Consider the following 20,559-nt stretch of genomic DNA (forward strand, 5'->3'; position numbering starts at 1 on the left):
CTTCAGTGATAAGCTACACAGAGCAGGGACAGCATTATTAGTTATAACCCCTCCTGCCTGGGTTTTCTTGGCCATCTCCCCATCCAGACACTGACCACGCCTGTGGCTGTTAGCATGTGGGAACTGACAAATACAGCTTGAGGTCAGTTGAGCTTCCTAGGTACAATGTCAACATTCAGAAGTCACCTGTGGTCACCACCCCCTCCACCGCAGAGCAGCAGTGCGAGCCCTGACAAGGCTGCACCTGTGCGTCCCCCGGGGTAGGAGGAGGGCCCACTCTGCAAAGCAGTTTGTGGATGGGCAGCTGTAGTTACAGCCCTACAACTGCAGCTGGCTAGTGGCACAGGGCCGTTTGCGTTCTCGGCCCTGGCACACAGCCACGATGCAGGAAAATTCCTCTTCACTAGGCTGACAAGTCAGCAGGGGATGTGCACTCAAGGGCTGGCAACCCAGATTCTAAGACAATGAGAAATGGGCAATGATGGCACAGAGAAGCGAAGGCCACCACAGGAGAAACACGGCCTGCTTGCGGGCACCCCACTGTTAACATTCCGCCATGTTGAAATGTGACCCCTTCCTACTCCGCTGGTGGTGTCTTGGCAGGCTTCTGATCCAGGACAAAACTTTACCTCTCATCCCCTGGTTACTTATGGTTTCCTTAATAGCCTCTTGCAAGGGACTTTGGCAAGGCTTTTTGAAAGACCAAATGAATTAGATCCCCCAGTTCTTTCTCCACTATTTAACTGAATTCTGTCCGATTAGAGATGCTACTTTGTACCAGTCATGATCACACGGACGTTGTGTACTTCCGTTACTCCCAGTTTCACCCAGTTTGCCTAAGTATGGCTCACCAGTTTAATTCACAGTAGCACCCTCTGTGCTGTTATGAAAAGAAAAACTCCATTTAGTAGCCTCCAACCTTTGGGTACAGGAGCGGTTTTTTAATGAGATTTCCTGTGTTAGCAGCTCAGCCACTTTACCCTGAAGTGCCTTCAGAATCGGGGGCTCTATCCCATCCACTCCTGGGGAGCTACGGTTTTTAGTTTAGAGAATTTGTTTGAGCAGGTCCCTCGTTTGCAGAGAAGACCTCACCGTCTGACAGAGCCTCATCTTTATGCTCCGAGAAAAGAGGAGGTCGCCCCCCCAGAGTATGTTGCGAGGCGAGTAAGGAAAAGAACGGTCAGTTAGTGCTGTTATGATTGGTGCCTCGTTGGCCTGGAAGCATGGCAGGAAATGCAGGAAGGGTTGTGTCCTTTCAGCTCGCTCGCTGGAGCCCTCTCCTCCTGGTAGCCAATCACAAAAGCGTACACAGGGAATTCGTTACTTCTATCAAAGAAACGAGGAAAACCAGCAGCCGCAGGGGAGGAGTTTTATTCACCTACAGTATCACAAACCAGCGAGACCACGAGAGGTGTCTCACACAGGAGCTTGGCTCAGCTGATCACAGCACGAAGCTTAGCAGGCTTCTCCTCCTTCACGTCAGGGATACCCCAAAAGTACAGACCAGTGCAGCCCAAGAGCACCCTCAACTTGAATGCAGAGGTGCCGCTCCCAGAGACAGGTCCCAGCATGCAGTGCTCCAGCTACTTAAAGACAGAGCAATGCATGCTGGAACCTGTAGTCTTTGTAAGATGCAGCTTTAGTCCCAGTTAGGGCATCTGTGATCTGCTCCATCTGACACCACTTAGGTGTGGCCCCGGGCTCCTGATAAGCTGCCCATGAGGCCCTACCTTTGGAGAAATCGGATTTGCTGCTGTAGTTCCCGCAAGGCCAGGGAGGCCAAACAGCTTCAAGGCAGAGCAGGTAACAGGGTAAGTCTCTCCTGTACCCCATCCAGCTCCAGGCAGGGACCAGCAGGGACCAGCTTTGAAGGTGAATGGCAAAGCTTTGTTTAGGAAGATGTCCCAGCCTGGCATGTTCTGCACGCCCTGTGCAAGAGAGCAGAGCCGGCCATTTCAATGGCACTGCTTGCCCCACTCCGGGTTGCAGGAGCAGGCTTGTAGAGGTTAGGGGAAGATTAAGGGCTTGACAAAACATCCAACATCAGTTTTTGGCTCATCTCCCCATGAAGGCCCAAGGGCAGGATTCTGTGAGCCCCTTTCCTGCCCCGTGATCAGCATTAGCACCGTCCCGAACCAGCGCTAGCAAGAGTCAGGAACCCTTCTTCCATTTCCCTTTAACATTTTATTTAGCAAACTGAAACTGCCCCAACCCAACCGACCGCGCATGCCAGTCCCGTTAGCCGGCAGGCAGAGCCGAGCTTTGGCAGGATTCAGCCAGAGCCTGCCGAGGTTTCAGCTCCCGGATCGATTCCCGTTCTCTGTTTCGGAGGCCGTAATAAAGAGCAGTCAGGACAGCAGGGGCAGGTACAAGGTTGGCTGCTCCTGGTTGTTCAAGGCTCTGCCCCGCTCCCAAATCAAATGCATTGCACACTCAGTCCTAGATTCGCTCTGCACTGCTCAGACGCCCGGGAGCAGCGCTGCCCAGCTGACGGGAACGTCTGCGCGGCTCTCCCGGCCGACCCGTTACCATCACACACACTGCGTCCGCAGGAAAGAAAACCAAACCAACCTGAACTGTACAAAATAAAAAGGAGTGAAGGACAATTTGCCTTTATTTAAACTAAAAGGCAGGTGAGTCGGAGACAATCTGGCTCCTCCAGTGCTCAAGGGAGATGCTTTCTGGCCGCTAAGGAATTCTTTGAGAAGTCTCCATGGCCGTTTGCCTCTCTCCTGCCCTGCAATCCCTGAGCTGAGCATCAGATCGGCCAAACTGGGAGCGGCCAGAGGCAGCTGTGGTGTGGGAAGGCCCTTCGCCCTTGGCCAGGGCATCAGGGGGCGGTGAAGTCAAGGGCGTGCAGGGCAGACGCCAGGGCGGCGTAAAGGTAGGTGGTGGTGAAGCGGAGGCAGTACACGGGGCTGCTGGTGGGGGAGGACAGCGAGAAGCTCTGCAAAGAATGATACGAGAATCACTTTTCCGACAAGTACCTGGAGCAGCCTGTTCTGAGTCAGATACCCGGCAGGGAGGCGGCAGCCAGCTGCCATCGTGGCTAGCAAAGGGAATTGGCACAATGGAGATAGGACTCTGCAGAGGTGAGTGTTCCCATGGGGGGTCCCCCTCAAAGAAACTCAAATTTAGCGCTATCAAACTGACACCTCTCAGCAGCCCCGAAATCCTCTGCTGGGAGAGGAGGCCCAGCTGGGCTGTCGCAGCAGAGGCTTTCCGCCTGCCACCACGTGCCGGTGCCCCTCTGCCTTGCTCTGCAGACACTAGGGCGAGAGAGGGCCTGGTCTCGGAGGCCACACAGGGCCAACTGTTTCTGCAATTTGGGACCATAGCTCACCGCACGCAGGCAGCGCACGGCCATCGGATGGGAACAACTTCTGGTCCCCACTCAGGCCAAGATGGAACCTGTGACCTCCGGGGGGAAAGACCCCGAGTCCAACCTCCGGACTCTGGGCTCTCTGGTCATCGCGCTGCTCTCGAGGCAGACTGAAAAGCCAGCAGGCAGGGGTTAGATACCAAACCGGCACAGAAGGGAGGCTCCTGGGCCCGTAGGCCAGGGCCCCATGTCACCGTCCATCACGCCTCACCTGCAAACACCTGCTCTGCCGTTTGTCCCAGAGCCGCACCACGCCGTAATAGGCAGAGCCACTTGCAATCATGTGATTGCCGTCACTCCTCACGCAGTACAGGGCACTGTCGTGGGGCTCCTCCCACTCCATGACACACTTCCTGGGGGTGGGAAAGAAAAGCAGAGGTTGCTCCCTAGCACCGGGTAGCAAGAAACCAGGCTGAGCGCCGGCGCCTCAGCCTCGGCCAGAGGAAGTCAGGGGAAGCCGGACTGGGGCTGGCCTCCGATTCCCTCGGAGGATTTGTCCCTGCGGGATGCCCAGCTGTAACCACGAGCAGCACCCAGCCCGGCTGTCCAACCACAGGGCGCGTTTACCTCGTGCTCATGCGCAGATCCCAGGACCGGATGTAGGTGTCGTAGCCGCAGGACAGGAGAGTGAACGGCGTTTCATAGACGACGTCCAGGACTCCGGCTCCTCGGTGGAAATCAGTCCCTAAGCAGGTCGCCAGCTGCCCACTGGAAAGAGAAACAGGAGGGGGATTGCTCCCAGCACAGCACCAGGGCTCTGCGTGGTATCACGCTGCGTTCGTGCACCTCTCCCCAGTGCCATGGGATTAGCAAGAGCCCCTGAAGTCCCAGGGTCTCCAGGTATCCTGGACTCAATGCCGGTAACACGATGCCATTCCCCTCTGCGGAGGGGGAGTGGAGACGGAGGTGGCATGGGCTCCGCCCTGCCTTCTCTGGAGCTATTCATGCTCGCCCTCGTCAGGGCAGAGTGGAGATGGGACCCAGCGGGGCTGTCCCAGCGACAAGGCCTGGCTGTTAACAGCGTGCAGAAGCCCTCAAAGCCACAGCGTAGCCTCCCCAGACAGCAGACAGGAGGGGAGCCACAGGGTACTCAGGTGTCTCCACTGGGTCTGTTGGTCCCTGGTGGAGAAGGATCACAGGCCTTGCAGAGAGGGAAAGGCCAGCGGGACTGTGCAGCCCGTCTCCACACCAGGGCCGGATCAGTCCCTACAGCAGGGCTGCTAGGATGGTTTAGTTCTCTGCTGGGAAACTCTTCCCCAGCCTTGGTCTCTCGGTCTCAGGAAGCTGCTCCTGGACACTGACCCCGCATTTTCCGTGTCTTCTTTCCATCCTGCCAGCCCTAGCGCTGCCCAGACGCGTTCCTGGCCAGGTGTGATCCTCACACTTCCCCACCAATGGCAGCCTGCTTTGCAGCCCCTGCCTTACTCAGCACTTGGACAAGCTGCACATTCCCTCCAGCCCCCAGATCTTCTCTGCCCTCCCTCCAATCTCTCAGAACCCTTCCTGCCCCACAGCACTCAGCACTGAACACAAGTATTCCATGGGGGGCGGAGGGTCACCCCAGATCCATCCAGCGGGGAACAGCCACACCACGCCCCTCTGCAACCCAAAACTGCACTGGCCCGACGAGCAAAACAGGAACCCCACGATGCCTTTCCCACCCTCAAATCCAGCCCGACAAAGCAGCTGGTTTGTACCCTCTCTCGGACCCTGACCCCCAGTCCGTAGCTCAGCAGCTACACTAGCTCTGCAGAGCCACCGAGAGCAATAGGCCAAAGCGGGGGGGAGTACATGGAACGGCTGTGAACAGGCTGCGAACAGGGAGACACCCGGGGTTGCTGAGTACGGTGACTTGGGAATCCCTTTCCTAACGGCAGTGACCACCTGCTGCATCAAGCGCACGGAAGCTCCGAGCGGCTCCTGGCACATCCCAGACGAGGACTAGCTCATCTCAAGCTCAACCCTCCGGCCTTCCTTCGCCCGCCCCACAGGCCAAAGACACCAGCCAACTGCAGCTTCTCGGCCGCGCTGGGGAGACCCTGGCCAGCTGCTCGGAGGGGCCAAACCCTCTTTTTCTTTCTAGTGGCCTAATCCAAACTGGACACAATAAACCTTAGAGCACCTGCTTTTGAAACCCCGCCGCACGGCGACCGTCTGAAACAGCCTCTTGGTTCCCAGGACAATGGAGGGCTCTTGAAAGCCGAGAGAATGGGCCCCGCCAGTGGGGTCACTGGCAGCCCCCCCAGTTATTTTGTTACTTTCTGCTCCTTGATCCAGTGTCACACAGTTCTGAGGCATCCTAGCCAAATGCCTTAATTCCGTCTGTAATCTGGGCTAAAGCCTCGTCGGGGGGATAAAGACCACACAAAAGGAGAAATAGAGTCCTGGGAGATGTTAAAACAAGCAAACACCTTTGTGTCCCGGGAGAGAACTAGCTGATAAAGCAGATTAGCGGCTGGAGCAGTGGTGTCCCCCAGATCAGAAGGCGAGCCCTGCCCCGATCTTTGCAGCCAGCACGCTTCTATGATCACAGCGCTGGCTGCATGCTGGGGCCGGCCTGTTTCCCCCAGTCGCTCTCCAAAGAGCAGATTATGGAGAATAACAATTTCTTTGTGGCTGTGTAATTCCCTCCGTGACCGTGACTGTGGGCAACTACACCGGCCCTTGATGCCAGGCCCCTAGCAACCATTTAAAGAGGCCAGCCAGCCCTAGTGATGGCCCCCCCATGCAAACCTCTCGGACAAGCTTTAACATCAAGTGCATGAATTAATCCCCCCCGACATGAATCCAGGGGTGCTGGGTTATTGGACTTTGTGTTTCTCCAGGCGAGGGATCTGGGGAATCCGGCCTTCAGTCCTCACAGCCTCTCGCAATAAATTAACCCTTTACAAGAAGGGTTTCAATCTGCCCCTCAGCAGCCCTGCACCTGTGGGCAGGTCGGGAGCGTTTGCAGACTCCGGGCCGGGGAGAAGCAGGAGCTGTGCTCTGGCCTGGCGGTGTGGCTCCGACACCACAGAGCTTCGGCGTTCTGCTCCCTTCCCAAGGGCAGCGTGTCTCGATCCACCTCCCAGCTGCAGCACTGGTCCCCACACAATCCCAGACCGCTGCGCGTTAGCTCAATGGGCACAGGAGAGAGAGGGAGGATGCTTGGCCTTATCCTTAAGGCGCTTGGGGGAGATCTTGGCTTCAGTCCTAGCTTTGCCACAGACTCCTGAAAGACCTCGAACAAATTATGTAATCTGTGCCTTGGTTTCCCCATCTGTAAAATGGGGGCGATACTTCCCTGCCGCCCCAGAGTGTCTGCGAAGCACTTGGCAGGTGCTCAGACACTGCGGTGCAGGGACCGCAGAGAGGAAAGACAGATGGAGATCCCTTTCCTGCCTGTCCCAGCTGCCCCGGGCAGCAGCTTGAGCCCAGATATTTCTGGAAGCAGTGACACCAGCTCAGAGAGGGCGGGGCGGAGGGAGGTTAGAGGAAAGACGCAATCCTGGGCCCTGGTCTCCAGTTGACGCACTGGAGGATGGAGGTGACAGATATGGGGCACAAATATGGGACTTCTACGTGGGCGTATCTGCTCCTATTAGCTCCAGCCCAGTCACTCACGTGCGCGGAAGAGGGCCAACATCTCAAGAGGAGATACTCTGCCCTGAGATCGCAGGCCTCCCCTGCTTCCAAAAGGGCTGGAAATAAACAGCCCTCCTCGGCACACCAGGGAGGTGTCCAAGGCCACACAGCGAGCCAGGGCAGAAAGCAAGAGCCCCATTTCCAAATAACATGCCTTGTCCACTAGACCCCGTAGCCCCCACATACCCAGAGAACCAGCAGGAACACATCTCCCCCTGTGAAATTTACTGGAGGGAGGGAGGGAAGGAAGGAAGTCAATATTTCAGAGCTTCCTAAGAGTCTGGAACTGGGAGCCGTGAGGTTCTGATTAGCTCAGAAATTGCCAGCCTGTCCCTACGCTGTCTAGGCCCCCTTCGAGTCAGACACAGTTCAGTCTGCTGGCCAAGGCGAGCTTGTCATCCCCTCGGCCCAGCTGAGAGGATACAGCCGAGCGAAACCATGCGGCGACCTCGTCTGCACTGCGCATCTTCAACCACGCAGCCAGCCCCGGCCTGCAGCGAGAGCCCCTGGGACGCGGCAGGCCCAGCGCAGCCTGGCTGGCAGGTTGATTTGATGTAGAAAGACAGCATCTCTAGTGAGGATACTTGGCCCTGATATTCCACTTCACACCTTCAGCACGGCAGCAATTAACTTAGTCACTGAGGGAGAAAAGTATTCAGCACTAAGTGTCACCCTTTGACGAGTCCCTGGGGTATTTTGGGGTCACAGCCCAGGGGCTGGCTCCTATAGGGCAGAGCTCTGCTCTGTTCCTTCCCGCTCCTGGCGCTTGGTGTGTTACTAAGGAGAGTTGGCCGGTGGCGCCTTCCACAGGCTGCTCTCCCCCTCCCGGCGGATGAGCGGTCCGGCAGGTGCAAGGGGGCTGGAGGAAGGCGCACAGCCTGGCCCCGGGCTGCAGGAAGGCTGGGGGAAGCCAGAGCAGGACCGGGCACCTGGCTGGGGAGGGCCCAGGTTTGCAATGCAGGGGGGTGATCTCCTGGCACATACACACTAGGGGGCAGGTGGAGACATCGATCCCCAGGCCAGAAGGGAGCGTTGTATCATCCAGCCTGACCTGCAGAGCCCCGGGAGGGGGCGTGGGCATTTCCTGGCATGGACCTGCTGCGTCAGGAGGAGCCAAAGAGCGCTTCCAGCTGCAGGAAGCCCGAATTAGCAGCCGCGAGTGCCCCTCGGCACCAGCCCTCGGGAGGTCTGTAAGCGAGCCAGCAGCCATGCCACACGCAGTGCCGCACCTGGCAGGTGGGAACCCGCGCAGCTGTGAGCAGGGGTGGTGTGCAGGGAGGGAGAGCTACCCGGCCAGGGCCATCCTCGGCCTACTCCTGCCCCTGGCTCTTCAGTACCTGCGGCTCCGGAGCTCTCGGTCGCGCCTGGACGCCTGCCCCTCCGTCAGCACCTCGCTTCCCCGCCAGACCGGGCCAGGGAGGGGAAAGGTGTTGGCAGACGGAGCCCACTCAGGCTTCTCCGCTCAGACTTGAACCCGAGCCCTCCCAACTCCGAGGTGCGAAGGCGACTATCACTTAAGGGCTCAGCGACACCTCCAGGGACAGGCCGGGAGCCCCACACTCCAGCGCCAGACGCCCAGGCTTCTTCCTGTGCAGAGGGCTCCTGGGCGGTGGAGAAGCAGGCAGCCGGCTGGGAAAGGGGAGCACACCGACCGCTCATCAGGGCTGCTATATCTGGGCAGCAGCCCCCATCCCTGAGGCTCTGAGTGCCCCCAGCTGCTCGAGTAATCCCTCGCTGGCTCTTGGGACTGCTTAGCATGGGTGCTTGCGTGTCCACTGTCCCACAACCAACTGTTGGGGAGACCTTCTCCCCTCCCCCAACCCCCGCCCCGACTGACCCTGCAAGAACAGGAAGGAACAATTGCAAGCTGTGTCTGTGCTGGACCGAGGAGAGTACACCCCCCCCCGGCCCCCCGCCACACCCACCTCCACCCCCCCCGGAGTGCTACCTGCCTGCCTGCCTCCAGCTAGCACAGCTCACACCACCCTCTTGCTTCTGAGCACAGCACAGGCCTCTGCTCCGGGTAGAGCATATGCGGGAGGTGGGGGGCAGCACCCCCCAGTGCCACCCCCGAAGGCCAATCCCTGGAACCCTTTCAGGCCTGGGAGCGTTTTATCTGACCGGCGCTCTCCTCTCCACCTTGCTGCCCCTCGACCTCCCCTTCCTCCATCCAGTCCTTTACTGGCGCTCACCAGATTGGGGGGCCCGGGCGAAGCCTAGGCCCCCCTCTTCCGCCCCAGAATGCTGACCATAACCCCTCCATCTCGGTCTGAGGAGGCTGGAACTGGGGGGGAGCGGGAATCAATGTTCTGATGAGCCTCACTGCTCAGTACGCTCCCCCCGAGCCGCGCTCCCGAGACGTTCACCCCCTCAGCATCTTTCCCACGCCAAGCGCCCCCCAATCTGAGGGCTCAGCGGCCGTCAGAGCTCCCTTCTCCACGCGGCAAATGGTCGTTTGCCGAAGGGCTTGTGCAAAGCGGGGCCCTGGTGCCTCTCCTAGCACTCAGCCCACTTTCGAGTGGTAGATTCATTACCCTGGCCCGGCCGGCCGGCCTGCACACACTTGTTATTGTGCAGCCGCATTCATTAGGTGAACATCTGCCACCGGGCCCCCGTGCTACCCGGCCCGCGCATGTCTGGGGCCGCTCGTTTGCTTTTTCTTTCCCCCGCTAATGAGCCTTTAATGTGCGGGCGGCCGGGCGTGCTCTCGGGGGCGCTTGTCTGGGCTCCTCTGTAGAGGTTTCATTTATGTTTGTTTGTTTGTTAAAAATAGGAGATGAAAGGCTGGGGGGGACAGGGGGAAGGAGCCAATGGAGCTGCACTGATAGGAGAAGCAGCCAGCAGAGCGGGAGGGGGCCTGAGACCCACTCCACTGGGATTTACTCCAGGGGGAAGGTCACCTGCAGGTCTGTCACACCGCCAGGGATAGACCTCGGATCCGACTCGAGGCCCTGCTCGCTCCTTCAGGTGTGTATTGGGAGCCCACTGCCCGGCCCTGGCCAGCATAAGAACGTGGTCCCTGCAGCAACGTCACTGCACAAGCTGGGCCCCAGCCCCTGGTGCTGGGGAACAGCATCCCGCCCCCAGTGAACCCCGGCCTGGTCTAGCCAGACAGAGCACTGGGGACGGCTCTGTCTGGGCAAAGGGATCAGTGAGTGGCCTTCCTTTCCCTGGCCCCAGCCGCGAGTCAGCCCCTAGCTCGGGCACTGATCTGAAGTGGTGATGCTACTGTCATCCCAAGCGTTGCTCCAACCCTCACTCCAGGGCATTAGAGACCAGCCAGGCCGCTCACCTGCTTTTGGACAGTCTCTGTAGCAGCTTCCCGAGGGAAGGCTGCCTCCAAGGTGGGTATTTCTACATCGCCCCATCACTGCAGTACCCAAAAACAGAGCTAGGACGTTCCCCTCTCTCTTTCTTCCCTGCCCGGTGGGGAAATCCCTCAGTTAATTACAGCTTCAGGAGGCCAGTGGGGAAGGAATGCGAGCGTGTAGAAGTCACTAAGAATGTCCAGACTGGGTCAGACCAATGGTTTGTCTAGCCCAGGATCCTGTCTCTGACAGCTGCCAGTGCCGGGCACTTCACAGGGAATGAACAGAACAGGCGATTATCGAGTGGCCCATCCCGTCACCCATTCCCAGCTTCCAGGAGTTGGAGGTTTAGGGACACCCAGCCCATGGCCATCTTGGCTAATAGCCATTGATGGACCTGTCCTCCAGGAACTTATCTAGTTCTTTTTTGAGCCCAGTCATATGTTTGTCCTTCACAACATCCCCTGGCAAGAAGTTCCACAGGTGGACTGTGCGTTGCGTGAAGAAATACTTCTTCCCATTAGTTTTAAACCTGCTGCCTCTTAATGTCATTGGGTGACCCCTGGTCCATGTGTTAAACACAAAGTTGCAGCAATGAGTTTTGCTGTACGTGGTTCTGCAGGTTAATGAGCGAGAGGTCCAGGGCCCATGTGCCCAGGAAGGAGGAATCGACGATATAGTTTCCTGCATTCTAAGAAGTGCAATTTAAATTCAGACACCAAACTTCCCTATCCAGAACTGGTACCTAGCCCGTTTATGGAACTGGTACATTTACTATTGTATGGTGCACCAGAGCTCAAAGGAAACCGTTCCCTCCCTGAAGCCAGGGTACAGCAAAGCCTGTACCTAATCCAGTGTAACATTTCACCCACCCTGTTCAGCAGAGTGAAGAGGCTTCAGGAAGCTCCTGGCCTGGGGCAATCCAGTAAGACAGACAAGGCCTCTGCAGATGAGAGCACGCACAAATGCACGCCTGATTGTGCTGTGCGACCGCGAGAAAGGAAAGGTAACGTGGAATCTGAGCCCAGCCTATAAAATCACAAGCCTCTCGTTCCTCTAGCAGACGTGCCCGTCTCCTGGCCTGACTCAAGTCGTAAAAGGTTAAAATTCCCTCTAATTTTCAATCCCCCTGCTTTAGCTCTTGCACAAACTGTTCCTGCTTTCTCCCAGGGCTGGTCTACACTGGCAATTTACATTGGCACAACTACCCCACCCGAGAGTTATGGCTATGCCAACCTAACCCCCATGGTGACAGCGCTAGGTCAACAGACAAATTCTTCCATCAACCTAGTGCCTGGTGGGGAGCTGGATTACCGACAGTGACGGGAGAACCCCTCCCATCGCTTATGTCTACACTGAAGTGGCCCCGGAGACTTTCACAAGCCATTCTCCTCTTCCCTTACACTCAACCAGGGAGCAGAAACCATACCAGTTGGCCAAGGTGGCCAATCAAACGGCAGTAGAAATGAATAGCAGCAAGTTCATATGGCGCCCACGGTTTGCCAACAGCTCGTCTGCAGACACTGTTTGAGCAGCAGGAACAAGTTCAAGAAAAACTCAGTTAACGAAAAATTCACAAACAAGATGCATGTGCCACATTCATCAGATAAACAGATTGCTAAAACGGTTCAACCAGTCTACCAGAGCCGCTCTACAATACACCTGCTCTGTAAATCTTTCAGACAAACTTTTCTACAGAGAGTCAGTTCAATTAAAAAAAACAAAATGAAAGAGAAAGTTAAGGTTGTGAAGCCAAGCACTCACAAGTGAGGAAATGGCAGAGTTAAAGCTGCCTGTGGTGCCTTAACTCTGCCCCCTTGTGCATGTGCAGTATGATACAGTCAGTAATTACATCACCGCCCGCTCTTTCCCCCCTCCAGGACTCCTGCTTTGTTCAGGGCACTGGATGGGCATTGCTCAGTGAACGAGGCTGCAGCCAGTGTGATGTTCAGGGAGTGATCTCATCCTGCACAACACCCAAACCCAGCACTACACAAGGACCCTTTTCCTTTTGTTATAGGCCACCATAGCACCTGAGCACATCCCAGACAATAAGGCATTTCTCTTTGCAACACTCCTGGGAGGTCAGGAAGCCCTGTCCTTATTTTGTAGGTGTAGAACTGAGGCAGACACATACTACATGACTTAAGGGCCAACAGGCAGTCTAGAGCAGAGACAGGACTTGAACCCATCTCTCCTAGGTCCCAGCCCAGTGCCTTAGTCCCAAGGCCATCTCTTCCTGTGCACCTGTCTCATTCACTACACAACTCCTGCAGTTTATCTAACTTGCAGCTCTCTATAGTGCCCATTACTGTACTTTCTAAAGGACAGATTTTCAAAAAGAAAAGGAGTCCTTGTGGCACCTTAGAGACTAACCAATTTATTTGAGCATGAGCTTTCGTGAGCTACAGCTCACTTCATCACATGCATACCGTGGAAACTGGCAGTTTCCACGGTATGCATCTGATGAAGTGAGCTGTAGCTCACGAAAGCTCATGCTCAAATAAATTGGTTAGTCTCTAAGGTGCCACAAGGACTCCTTTTCTTTTTGCGAATACAGACTAACACGGCTGTTACTCTGAAACCAGATTTTCAAAGGAATTCAGAGCCTAAAAATGCAGGTAAAGACATCTGAAAAATCCCCATACGCACCTATTTCCATCTTTGGGCCCTGGACACCTTTACAAATCTGGCCCAAGTGCTTAAGAAGGCAGGGGTGCTGTGAACCTCAGCCCAGTTCACGACAACACCCTGCAGAATGGTCTCCCGAGGAAAGTGCTGGAAAGCCTAGCGCTTGGGCAATTTAAAGTCCTGGGCCTGGACAAGATACTTTCAGGAACAACCCTGAACAACCCTGAGCTGGCCCTTGGAGAAATGGACTAGGTGAGATCCAATCAGCTCACACTTTCCTGATTTAGTGGATGTTGTCACATAAGAATATTCTGACTCCTCTGCTTCTGGAACGGGTCTTTGAGACATCTAATGGGAACACGGTGTTAGCGCTCTAGGGCTTGGGGAATGCATCTAAGACAGGACCAACATTTTGTTCAGACATTGATGACAGATAACCCTTGACACATTTCCATGAGTTTAGAATCCTTTGGACAAACAAACATTTTTATTACGTTATTTTTAAAATATTCCCGTGGGGTTTGGTTTTGTTTTTAACTCTTCCCTTGCGGTGTTGGAACACTGAACACAACAGCATTACTAGGTCATGAGAACCAGCAACTGAAAGTGGCCAGGTGGGTTTCACTCTCCCAGTTGGGTGAAGTACAGAAAAGCAAACAGTAGCAAGGCCGAAAAGTTAACTAGAGAACTGAAAATGAAAGATTGGACATACCTAAGGATACAATCCACCCCTGTTAAAATCAAGAGGAGTTAGATTGGGCCCAAAGGCAGAGTTAATTCATCATGAAGCAAAAGCTTCCTTCACTCTTCCAAGGAATGATCATTATTTTCTGTAACTGTAATGTTTGGATTTCCAGAAGATCTTCTAACCAACTATAACCAAAAACAAGCAAGCATCTACCTCTCTGCACTCTGTTCAGCTGCTTTAGGTCTTTACCAGTGTTTCTTTGGGACAAATTTAGCCCAGGCTCTTGGTCTTAATGCTACAAACAATATTCCACTCACTGGTTCCGCTTTTTAGATTAGTTGGATTCGTCGGCCTCCACAGCCCCTATGTGGTCACTTTCTACAAATATTCAGCATACCAAATTTGTTGCTAGGAGGGTTCAAGGAAACAATTAATTGTATGCAAACCAGAGAGTGTGGCCAAACCAAACATTTGAATTTATAAACCAAATATTCACTTGAGAAATCAGATTCTATGAATTATGCTCATCCACCAACCAAGGATGAAAAGTGATTCCATGTAACCTGCGTCCAATCAACTAACCAAGAAAGCTGGAATGTGGATTTCAAATAGCAAAATACTTGTAACCAACCAATTGTGAATGATCTACAAAATAAACAAATTATTCAGTGTAAGGGATCTGGGTGTTTGAACACATCAATTCAAGAAAGTCATAAACCTGCCCTCCAATAACGGCCAACAGGGGAAGGAAGCAAAATTGACCTAATAAAATTATGCACAATGTAGCGTTTGCCCCATTCTAGTTAGCACACTTGGAGAGAGCACTAAAACTGCCAGGTGACCTGCAGAGGAGACCAGTGGGGACTGCAGACAAGTAAGGGAAATAGAAGCTGAATAAATGCCCAGGAGAGGCAAGGCCTAGACATACAATGAAGGGATATACACCCAGGAGCCACACCCATCCTGCACCCAGATTATTTTCACTGTATCTTTGCAGCGTTATCCCGATGTTACTTTTTTCATGCACCCGAGGCCTGTAGGCCCAGCAGGGAACACATGGGATTAGGAGTCTATGGAAGCGTCTCCATCTTAAATGGGCCACAGTAGGAAGAAGTGTTCCAAGGTGCGGAGACTAACAAAGGGAAGGAACACACTGAGTTTGCAGAGACGGTTTTCATCTCCACGGTGCCCTGTTAGCAAAGTTCCCAGAGCCAGCTGGAGGGAGGCAAGCTTTTGGATACAGGGGGCAGTGACACCAGAGGTGGAGGGGATGGGGAAAGAGTGTTGCCCTCTTTTCTTCTGCTTTCTCTGAATTGGCCCACACACACTTTAAATGGTCCAATAAAAAGATACAATTTCTTTACCTTGCCTGCTCTGGGACCCTGTGAGTTTTTGTTATCCGGGTTCCCGTAAGGTTAAGTTCAGAGGATAAACTGACACGCTGGGCTATGGGAAAAAGCCAGTTTCTTCAAATAAAGCCACGACGGTGCAAAAGGGACCCTGCTGGGGCTTTTATTTGGGAAAACAAACAGAAGTGGCACCAAGCCCTTCTGCTTTACGGACCAATTTAACTATAAAACCAATGTTCTCCCTCTCGGGGGTGAGGAGGGGAGAGAGACGGGGACATGACAATAGCCTGAAACCTTGGGGGGAAAAGGACAAAAAAAGCTGTCTGTCCCCTTGTCTTTCTTGTCCCTGGCTCCTTTTCTTAGCACACGTGTGTTCTTGTAAAAACGATTAGATTGCAATTTGTATAACACGGTGACCCCCAAATTCAGACATTTAACCCCTTTTCTCTGCAAAGAATGTCAAGAATGTCTCTCTGTCTTTCTTTCCAACGGGAGGAGTGGGGGGGAATTCTCTCAAACTGTGATTTCTGGGCAAAGAGAAAAAAAGCCAGGGGAGGAAAAGAGAGGCAGGGAATTCTCAGAGCCTCTTGCACCACTTGTGTGGGAATAAGCAACTGTATGGCTCCTTTCTGGACAGAGCTCTGGAGGTCTTCTTTAGTGGGGAGACAAAAAAAAATGGAGAATCCCAATCAAAACAAAGCCATCTGTTGAAATGAGCGAGTGCTAACCAGCGGCAGAGGGGGTTCCTCATTCACTCCTTTCCATTCTTCTCCCTGGCTTCTGTTGATTCTCTCTCAACCCAGGGAAAAATAAAGATTGCTTGGGCTCCTGGGGATGAAATTGATCAATGCACTAGGCACTTTCACCCCCCCACACACACACACACTTTTTGCTTGTTTCAGGTGTTGTCAAGTTGTCATAAATACATCTGAATGGAGTGAAAGGGCCAGTCTGTGCTCTAGGACACACACAAATCCAAGGGCAGAAGTTGGCCCCATGTTTGTCTGGGATAAGCAGTGGCTGAAGCTGCAGTGAGAACCGAAGACTATAGGTGGTTCAGCCTAAAGAACTTTAAATTGTGCTAGTGGGGAAGATGCATGGAGAGCCACAGGACAGCACTGGTAAGGGAGGAGCCTATAAAACTGCAACCAGGGCCCAGAGAGGTGATGTTAAAATCACCATCAACAGAGAACAAAGGAGCCCAGAACTGGTTTGGGAGCTTTTATACAGACCCCAGGAAAACGTATCACTTGTTCAGACAAGACTCATACCTTTGGATACAGCTAACCGACAGATCGCAAGAGGGGCTGCACAAGAAGCTGCTGTCCAAAAGACATGGGATCTGACAGCTTGCCCATCATACCCAGCATCCTGCCTCTGACAATGACCAATGCCTGATGCCTCAGAGGAAGGCAAGAAAAACTCAGTTAATGCCTTTGGGTCACCTGGGGAACTGAAGGGGTTCCTTCCTTCCTGAAATTCCTTCCTGATCTCTCAGGCAATCAGTTCGTGCCTGAAGGCAGAAGATCCATCTTAATTCCTAAAAGTATCCGTCTATTTTTCTTTTAACTAGAACTAAAACCTAGATCCGATCTCTCCATCCAGCTGCATAATGCATCCTTTTTATTAGGACTATTTGTATTGCGGTAACGTTGGAAGGTCCAAACCAAGATGAGGGCCCACCGCACTGAGCGCTGTACAAAGCACCCAGACAGAGGCCCTGCCGCCAACAACGTACAATCTGAACAGACAAGACACAGGGAAGGGAAGGGAAGGGAAGGGAAGGGAACAGAGGTGACATGACCTACACAAGGTCACAGAGCAGGGACAGCTGGGAGAAAAACCCCCACTCCACTAGACCATATTATCTTTTATTTAGAGTTTTGGGGACAATACAGGACTTCAGCTCCACAAATAATCCAAAGGACATACAATGCAGCATTAGAAACTGAGACTTTATCGAAATACCCAGCTATATGGAAAAACAAACATGCTCCACGCCAGCATGGCATAACCCCAGGCAATAACTAATCAGCAAAATCAATGTACTGTAGGAGGTTGGGTGAATTCTGGGTCTACAGACATTTTTGAGTCCCTGTCTCCAGAGCCCTAAAAGGTGGCATCCATGCCAGGATGTTTACCATCCTACAATATCATTCCTGTCTCTTGGCAACCTCTATCCATTTTTGACTATCTAGAGGGAGACAACGTAAGTGGCTTACTCTGGTGGGAGTTTCTACCAGCGAGCTCTCTCCCCGTTTCGGATGTACTACATCAAAATTACTTCATTGGTTTGATCCCCTCTCCCCCAATCCTAAAATCCTGGAGGATCCCCAAGGGCTTGTTTAAACTCTCCAAGCTGTAAGATTTCGCTTTCTGCAGGACTTTGGTGGAATTTACCAGAAGACACAGATCTAAAACTTCCATGGTGTACCAAAACCTATCCCTCGACATTAAAACTCTCTCTATGAAGAGTTAGAAATACAGCTTATAACTCGGATCTGATTCTGCAAACCCTTATTCTCCTGAGTACCCCTACACACCCAACTGGTGCCAGTGAATTAGTGGGGCTACACCAAGTACAGTCTTGCAGGATTGGGCACCAGGCTTAGAAAGACTAGATTTAAAACTGGGAACCCTCAGTAATGGTCAATTTCTCTCACTATTCCTAAAATGACTAAAGCGTCCGTCCTTAATCATAATATCCAGAAAGGTGAAGACACAAACATAAAGACGCCCCATCCCTGCTGACAGCTGCTCTGGTGGCTTCGGTCTTTATGTGAAAAGCTACAAATGTAGACAGGATTAATATGGTTTGAGACGGAAGAGACCTGTTAGTGCATCAACTCCACTCCCCTGCAAGAGCTGAGGGGGACCTGGCTCACGTTAACTGAACAGACTAAACTGGATCAGTCAACATGCCAATTAGCAGCAAATTCAGCAAGCTGCCGGTACAGCTCCTTCGGGTGGCACGACCCGCGTGGTTGCTCCTGCTCTGGGACCTGATCCTGGACACACACAGAGGTGTTTTGCTGAAGCTGCCTGACCTGCAGAAACCTTCCCCCACCCTCTCAGCAGCGTGCACGGCGCACACACCTGGAACTCCCCTCTCCTCTACTCCCAGCAGCTTTTGTGAAGTCCTGCACTTTCACCTGGCTTTGTGCACGGCGCTAGCTTCCCACTGACATCAAAGGGGCTCTGCCTGGAACACCTGAAGAGGAGGCAGGGCACAGGAGGCCTGACTGGGTCAAGAAATGCAACTCTGCATCTTCCCCTCGGTGCGCCCTCTCTCTCGCTCTTTTTCATCCCTTTGAAAAGGTGGCAGAGATAAATGGAGAACAAAAAAGCTGCAGCCTTCGTCCACACCACCCCTACCACTTAAGGGGGAAGGGACCTTTCCGAAAAAAAAAAACAAAAAAAACCCCCACATGTGCTCATACACAATGGCTCAAAAGGCCAGGCAGCACCAGCCCACTTTGTACTGCTAACAAGGGAAACCTAATTACAGGAAGAGGGCGAAGAGGGACAGATAAAAGGGATACAAAATTTCAACATCTGTTGCCATAAAGGGATAAGAAGTGGGGAAACGCAAAGTGTCAGTTTGGTGTCAGAGACGGCGTAAAGCCGATTTCAAAGGGCTTGCGAGGCGGAGGGACCCAAAAGAGAAATTAGAGGGTTCTTTAAAAAAGAAAAGAAAAGAAAAGAAAACAAGCTGCCACAAATGCTTTCAAAGGAAAGCGTTGGGATATTTAAAAAGGAAGAGAGAAGCAGCGGCTGTTTAACCTTAGCTCAGTTAACATGCCTTCTCCTGAGTTTCAGGGCCCATGTGCCTCTGGGGGAGTAGCACGCTGCAGGTTTACAAAAGGACAGCGTGGTGCTTTGCATATTCCAAGTGTTCAGGACACAGGGACAGCCATACTGGATCAGAACAATGGTCCCTCCGGCTCCCTAGGCCGGTGCAGAGAACCCCAGAATGGACAGATCTTGGATAACCTGCCCAAGGGGTTAGCTGATGGCGATGCCTGGAGGCAGGCAGGGTTTCTGTTCTAAAAAGCTGTGGAACAGATCATGCCTCACAATCCCAGAGGGAGTAGGTGTGATTGGGCCAGTCATGACCCGGGGTCTCCTTACTTGCTGAGCAGCGATACTGAACTCAGTGCTGTTCCAGACAGACAAGCAGTCCTGGGCCACATCCCAAGGAGTTCAGAATCTACACCAAGTGTGCTGGGAGACTCCGAGGAAGGTTCCATCCCACAGCACCTTGCCCTTCAAATGGGCTGGCGGCAGTAGTTTTATGAGCCATGTTAGCACCTGTCGAAAAAGCAAGTTTTTGGGCAGGGTTTAACACGAAGCGGGCATGGGAAGCTGGAGGGCTGGAATAGAGAGGGAACACCACATGGAAACAGGCCAGAAGGGTCATACCCCATAATGGGCAGAAAAAGGTCAAGTGCCTTGCTAAAGGGAAGTCAGAGGGAATCAGTGGGACAGCTGGGGTTAGAAGTCAGGACGACCTGGATACCAGCCCTAGCCCGCCTCCCGAGGCAGAACTTCAGAACTACCGATGCTACGGAGCATCTAGTCCTGGCGGAGGCAGGCCTGTTCCCTACCATACATGCTTTGCCCTCAGTTTGGCCACAAACCAGGAGGCACCGTAACAGCATTTCTCATTAGGACGGCGCTGTAGCATCCCCAGTGCACTCAGACCAGGCTGAGTGAAGCGACCCGCCAGGATTTCCATCCAAGAATTTCGTTGGGTAATTCCGATCGTCCCACATCTGTGAAGGTGAGCTTGCAGGGCACTAAGAGCCTCCCCAAACACCTTTGGGACCAGAGTGGCAATAGAGTCAAGCAACAGGGCGACTTCCAGCCACTACAGAACAAGGCGTTAAGATGCCGTGATGTCGTGTCTTTGTCCCGAAGGACAGAGTCTAAGGGACAGCCTCAAAATACTCGTTCGGGAACAACGGCTCTTAGTCACGCCAGGTGAAAGGACCAGGTGTGTGCTTGCAGCTGGAGTGTCAGCCAGAAGCCAATGACGGGGCATTAAAGGGTCATTCCCCTGCCTTCGACTCGGTTCTGCAAATTGCCTCTCCTGCTCTGGTCCGATGCCACCTGCTGACCCTGTTCGGAAGTAAAGATAGTTAGTGGGGAAGGAAGGGCCTCTCCTTCCCCCACAGAGATCTTCACCCCAAACTCCAGCCCAACCTGTGCAAGGCTCAGAAGGAGTTTCCAGGTGAAGACATTGTCCTAGTCCCCATCCCTCAGTGCAACACAACAGGACACCCCAGAGAACAGAAAAGGGCCGAACACCATCATGACAAGAACAACAGCTACAAGTATCAGACAAGGATTTATCCAGTCTGGAACTAAGAAGATGAGGATTCTCCGGTTATTTAGCTTTAAATCTTTTGTAGCAAGTTCCAACTCTCAGCTGTGGAGAATTCAAGAAACCACCCACCCCAAGAGAACAGGAATTCTCAGGAGACCACCACAGCTTAGTGTTGGACAACAGGAGCACTGACACGACAACTGGGGGCTGATCCATGCTCTGAGTTCCTGGGGGTGTCACTGTGAGAG

The 20,559-nt window shown here is 53.3% G+C and overlaps 1 protein-coding gene across 2 annotated transcripts in view; it reads right to left on the bottom strand.

The window, feature by feature from the left end:
- Positions 1-2,574: 2,574 nt before the first annotated feature.
- The window catches only part of FBXW4 (F-box and WD repeat domain containing 4), a 93,099-nt gene continuing 75,114 nt past the window's right edge, over positions 2,575-20,559 (bottom strand). For both annotated transcript variants that reach the window (XM_077823323.1, XM_077823325.1), the window contains 3 exons: positions 3,950-4,090; positions 3,594-3,735; positions 2,575-2,947 (listed from right to left, as the gene is read on the bottom strand). In XM_077823323.1, coding sequence (XP_077679449.1) covers positions 2,831-2,947; positions 3,594-3,735; positions 3,950-4,090 — 400 coding nt within the window. In that variant the 3' untranslated portion in view covers positions 2,575-2,830. The remainder of the gene's footprint in view (positions 2,948-3,593; positions 3,736-3,949; positions 4,091-20,559) is intronic.

This window comes from Eretmochelys imbricata, chromosome 7 (assembly GCF_965152235.1).
Source record: "Eretmochelys imbricata isolate rEreImb1 chromosome 7, rEreImb1.hap1, whole genome shotgun sequence".
Lineage (NCBI taxonomy): Eukaryota > Metazoa > Chordata > Testudines > Cheloniidae > Eretmochelys > Eretmochelys imbricata.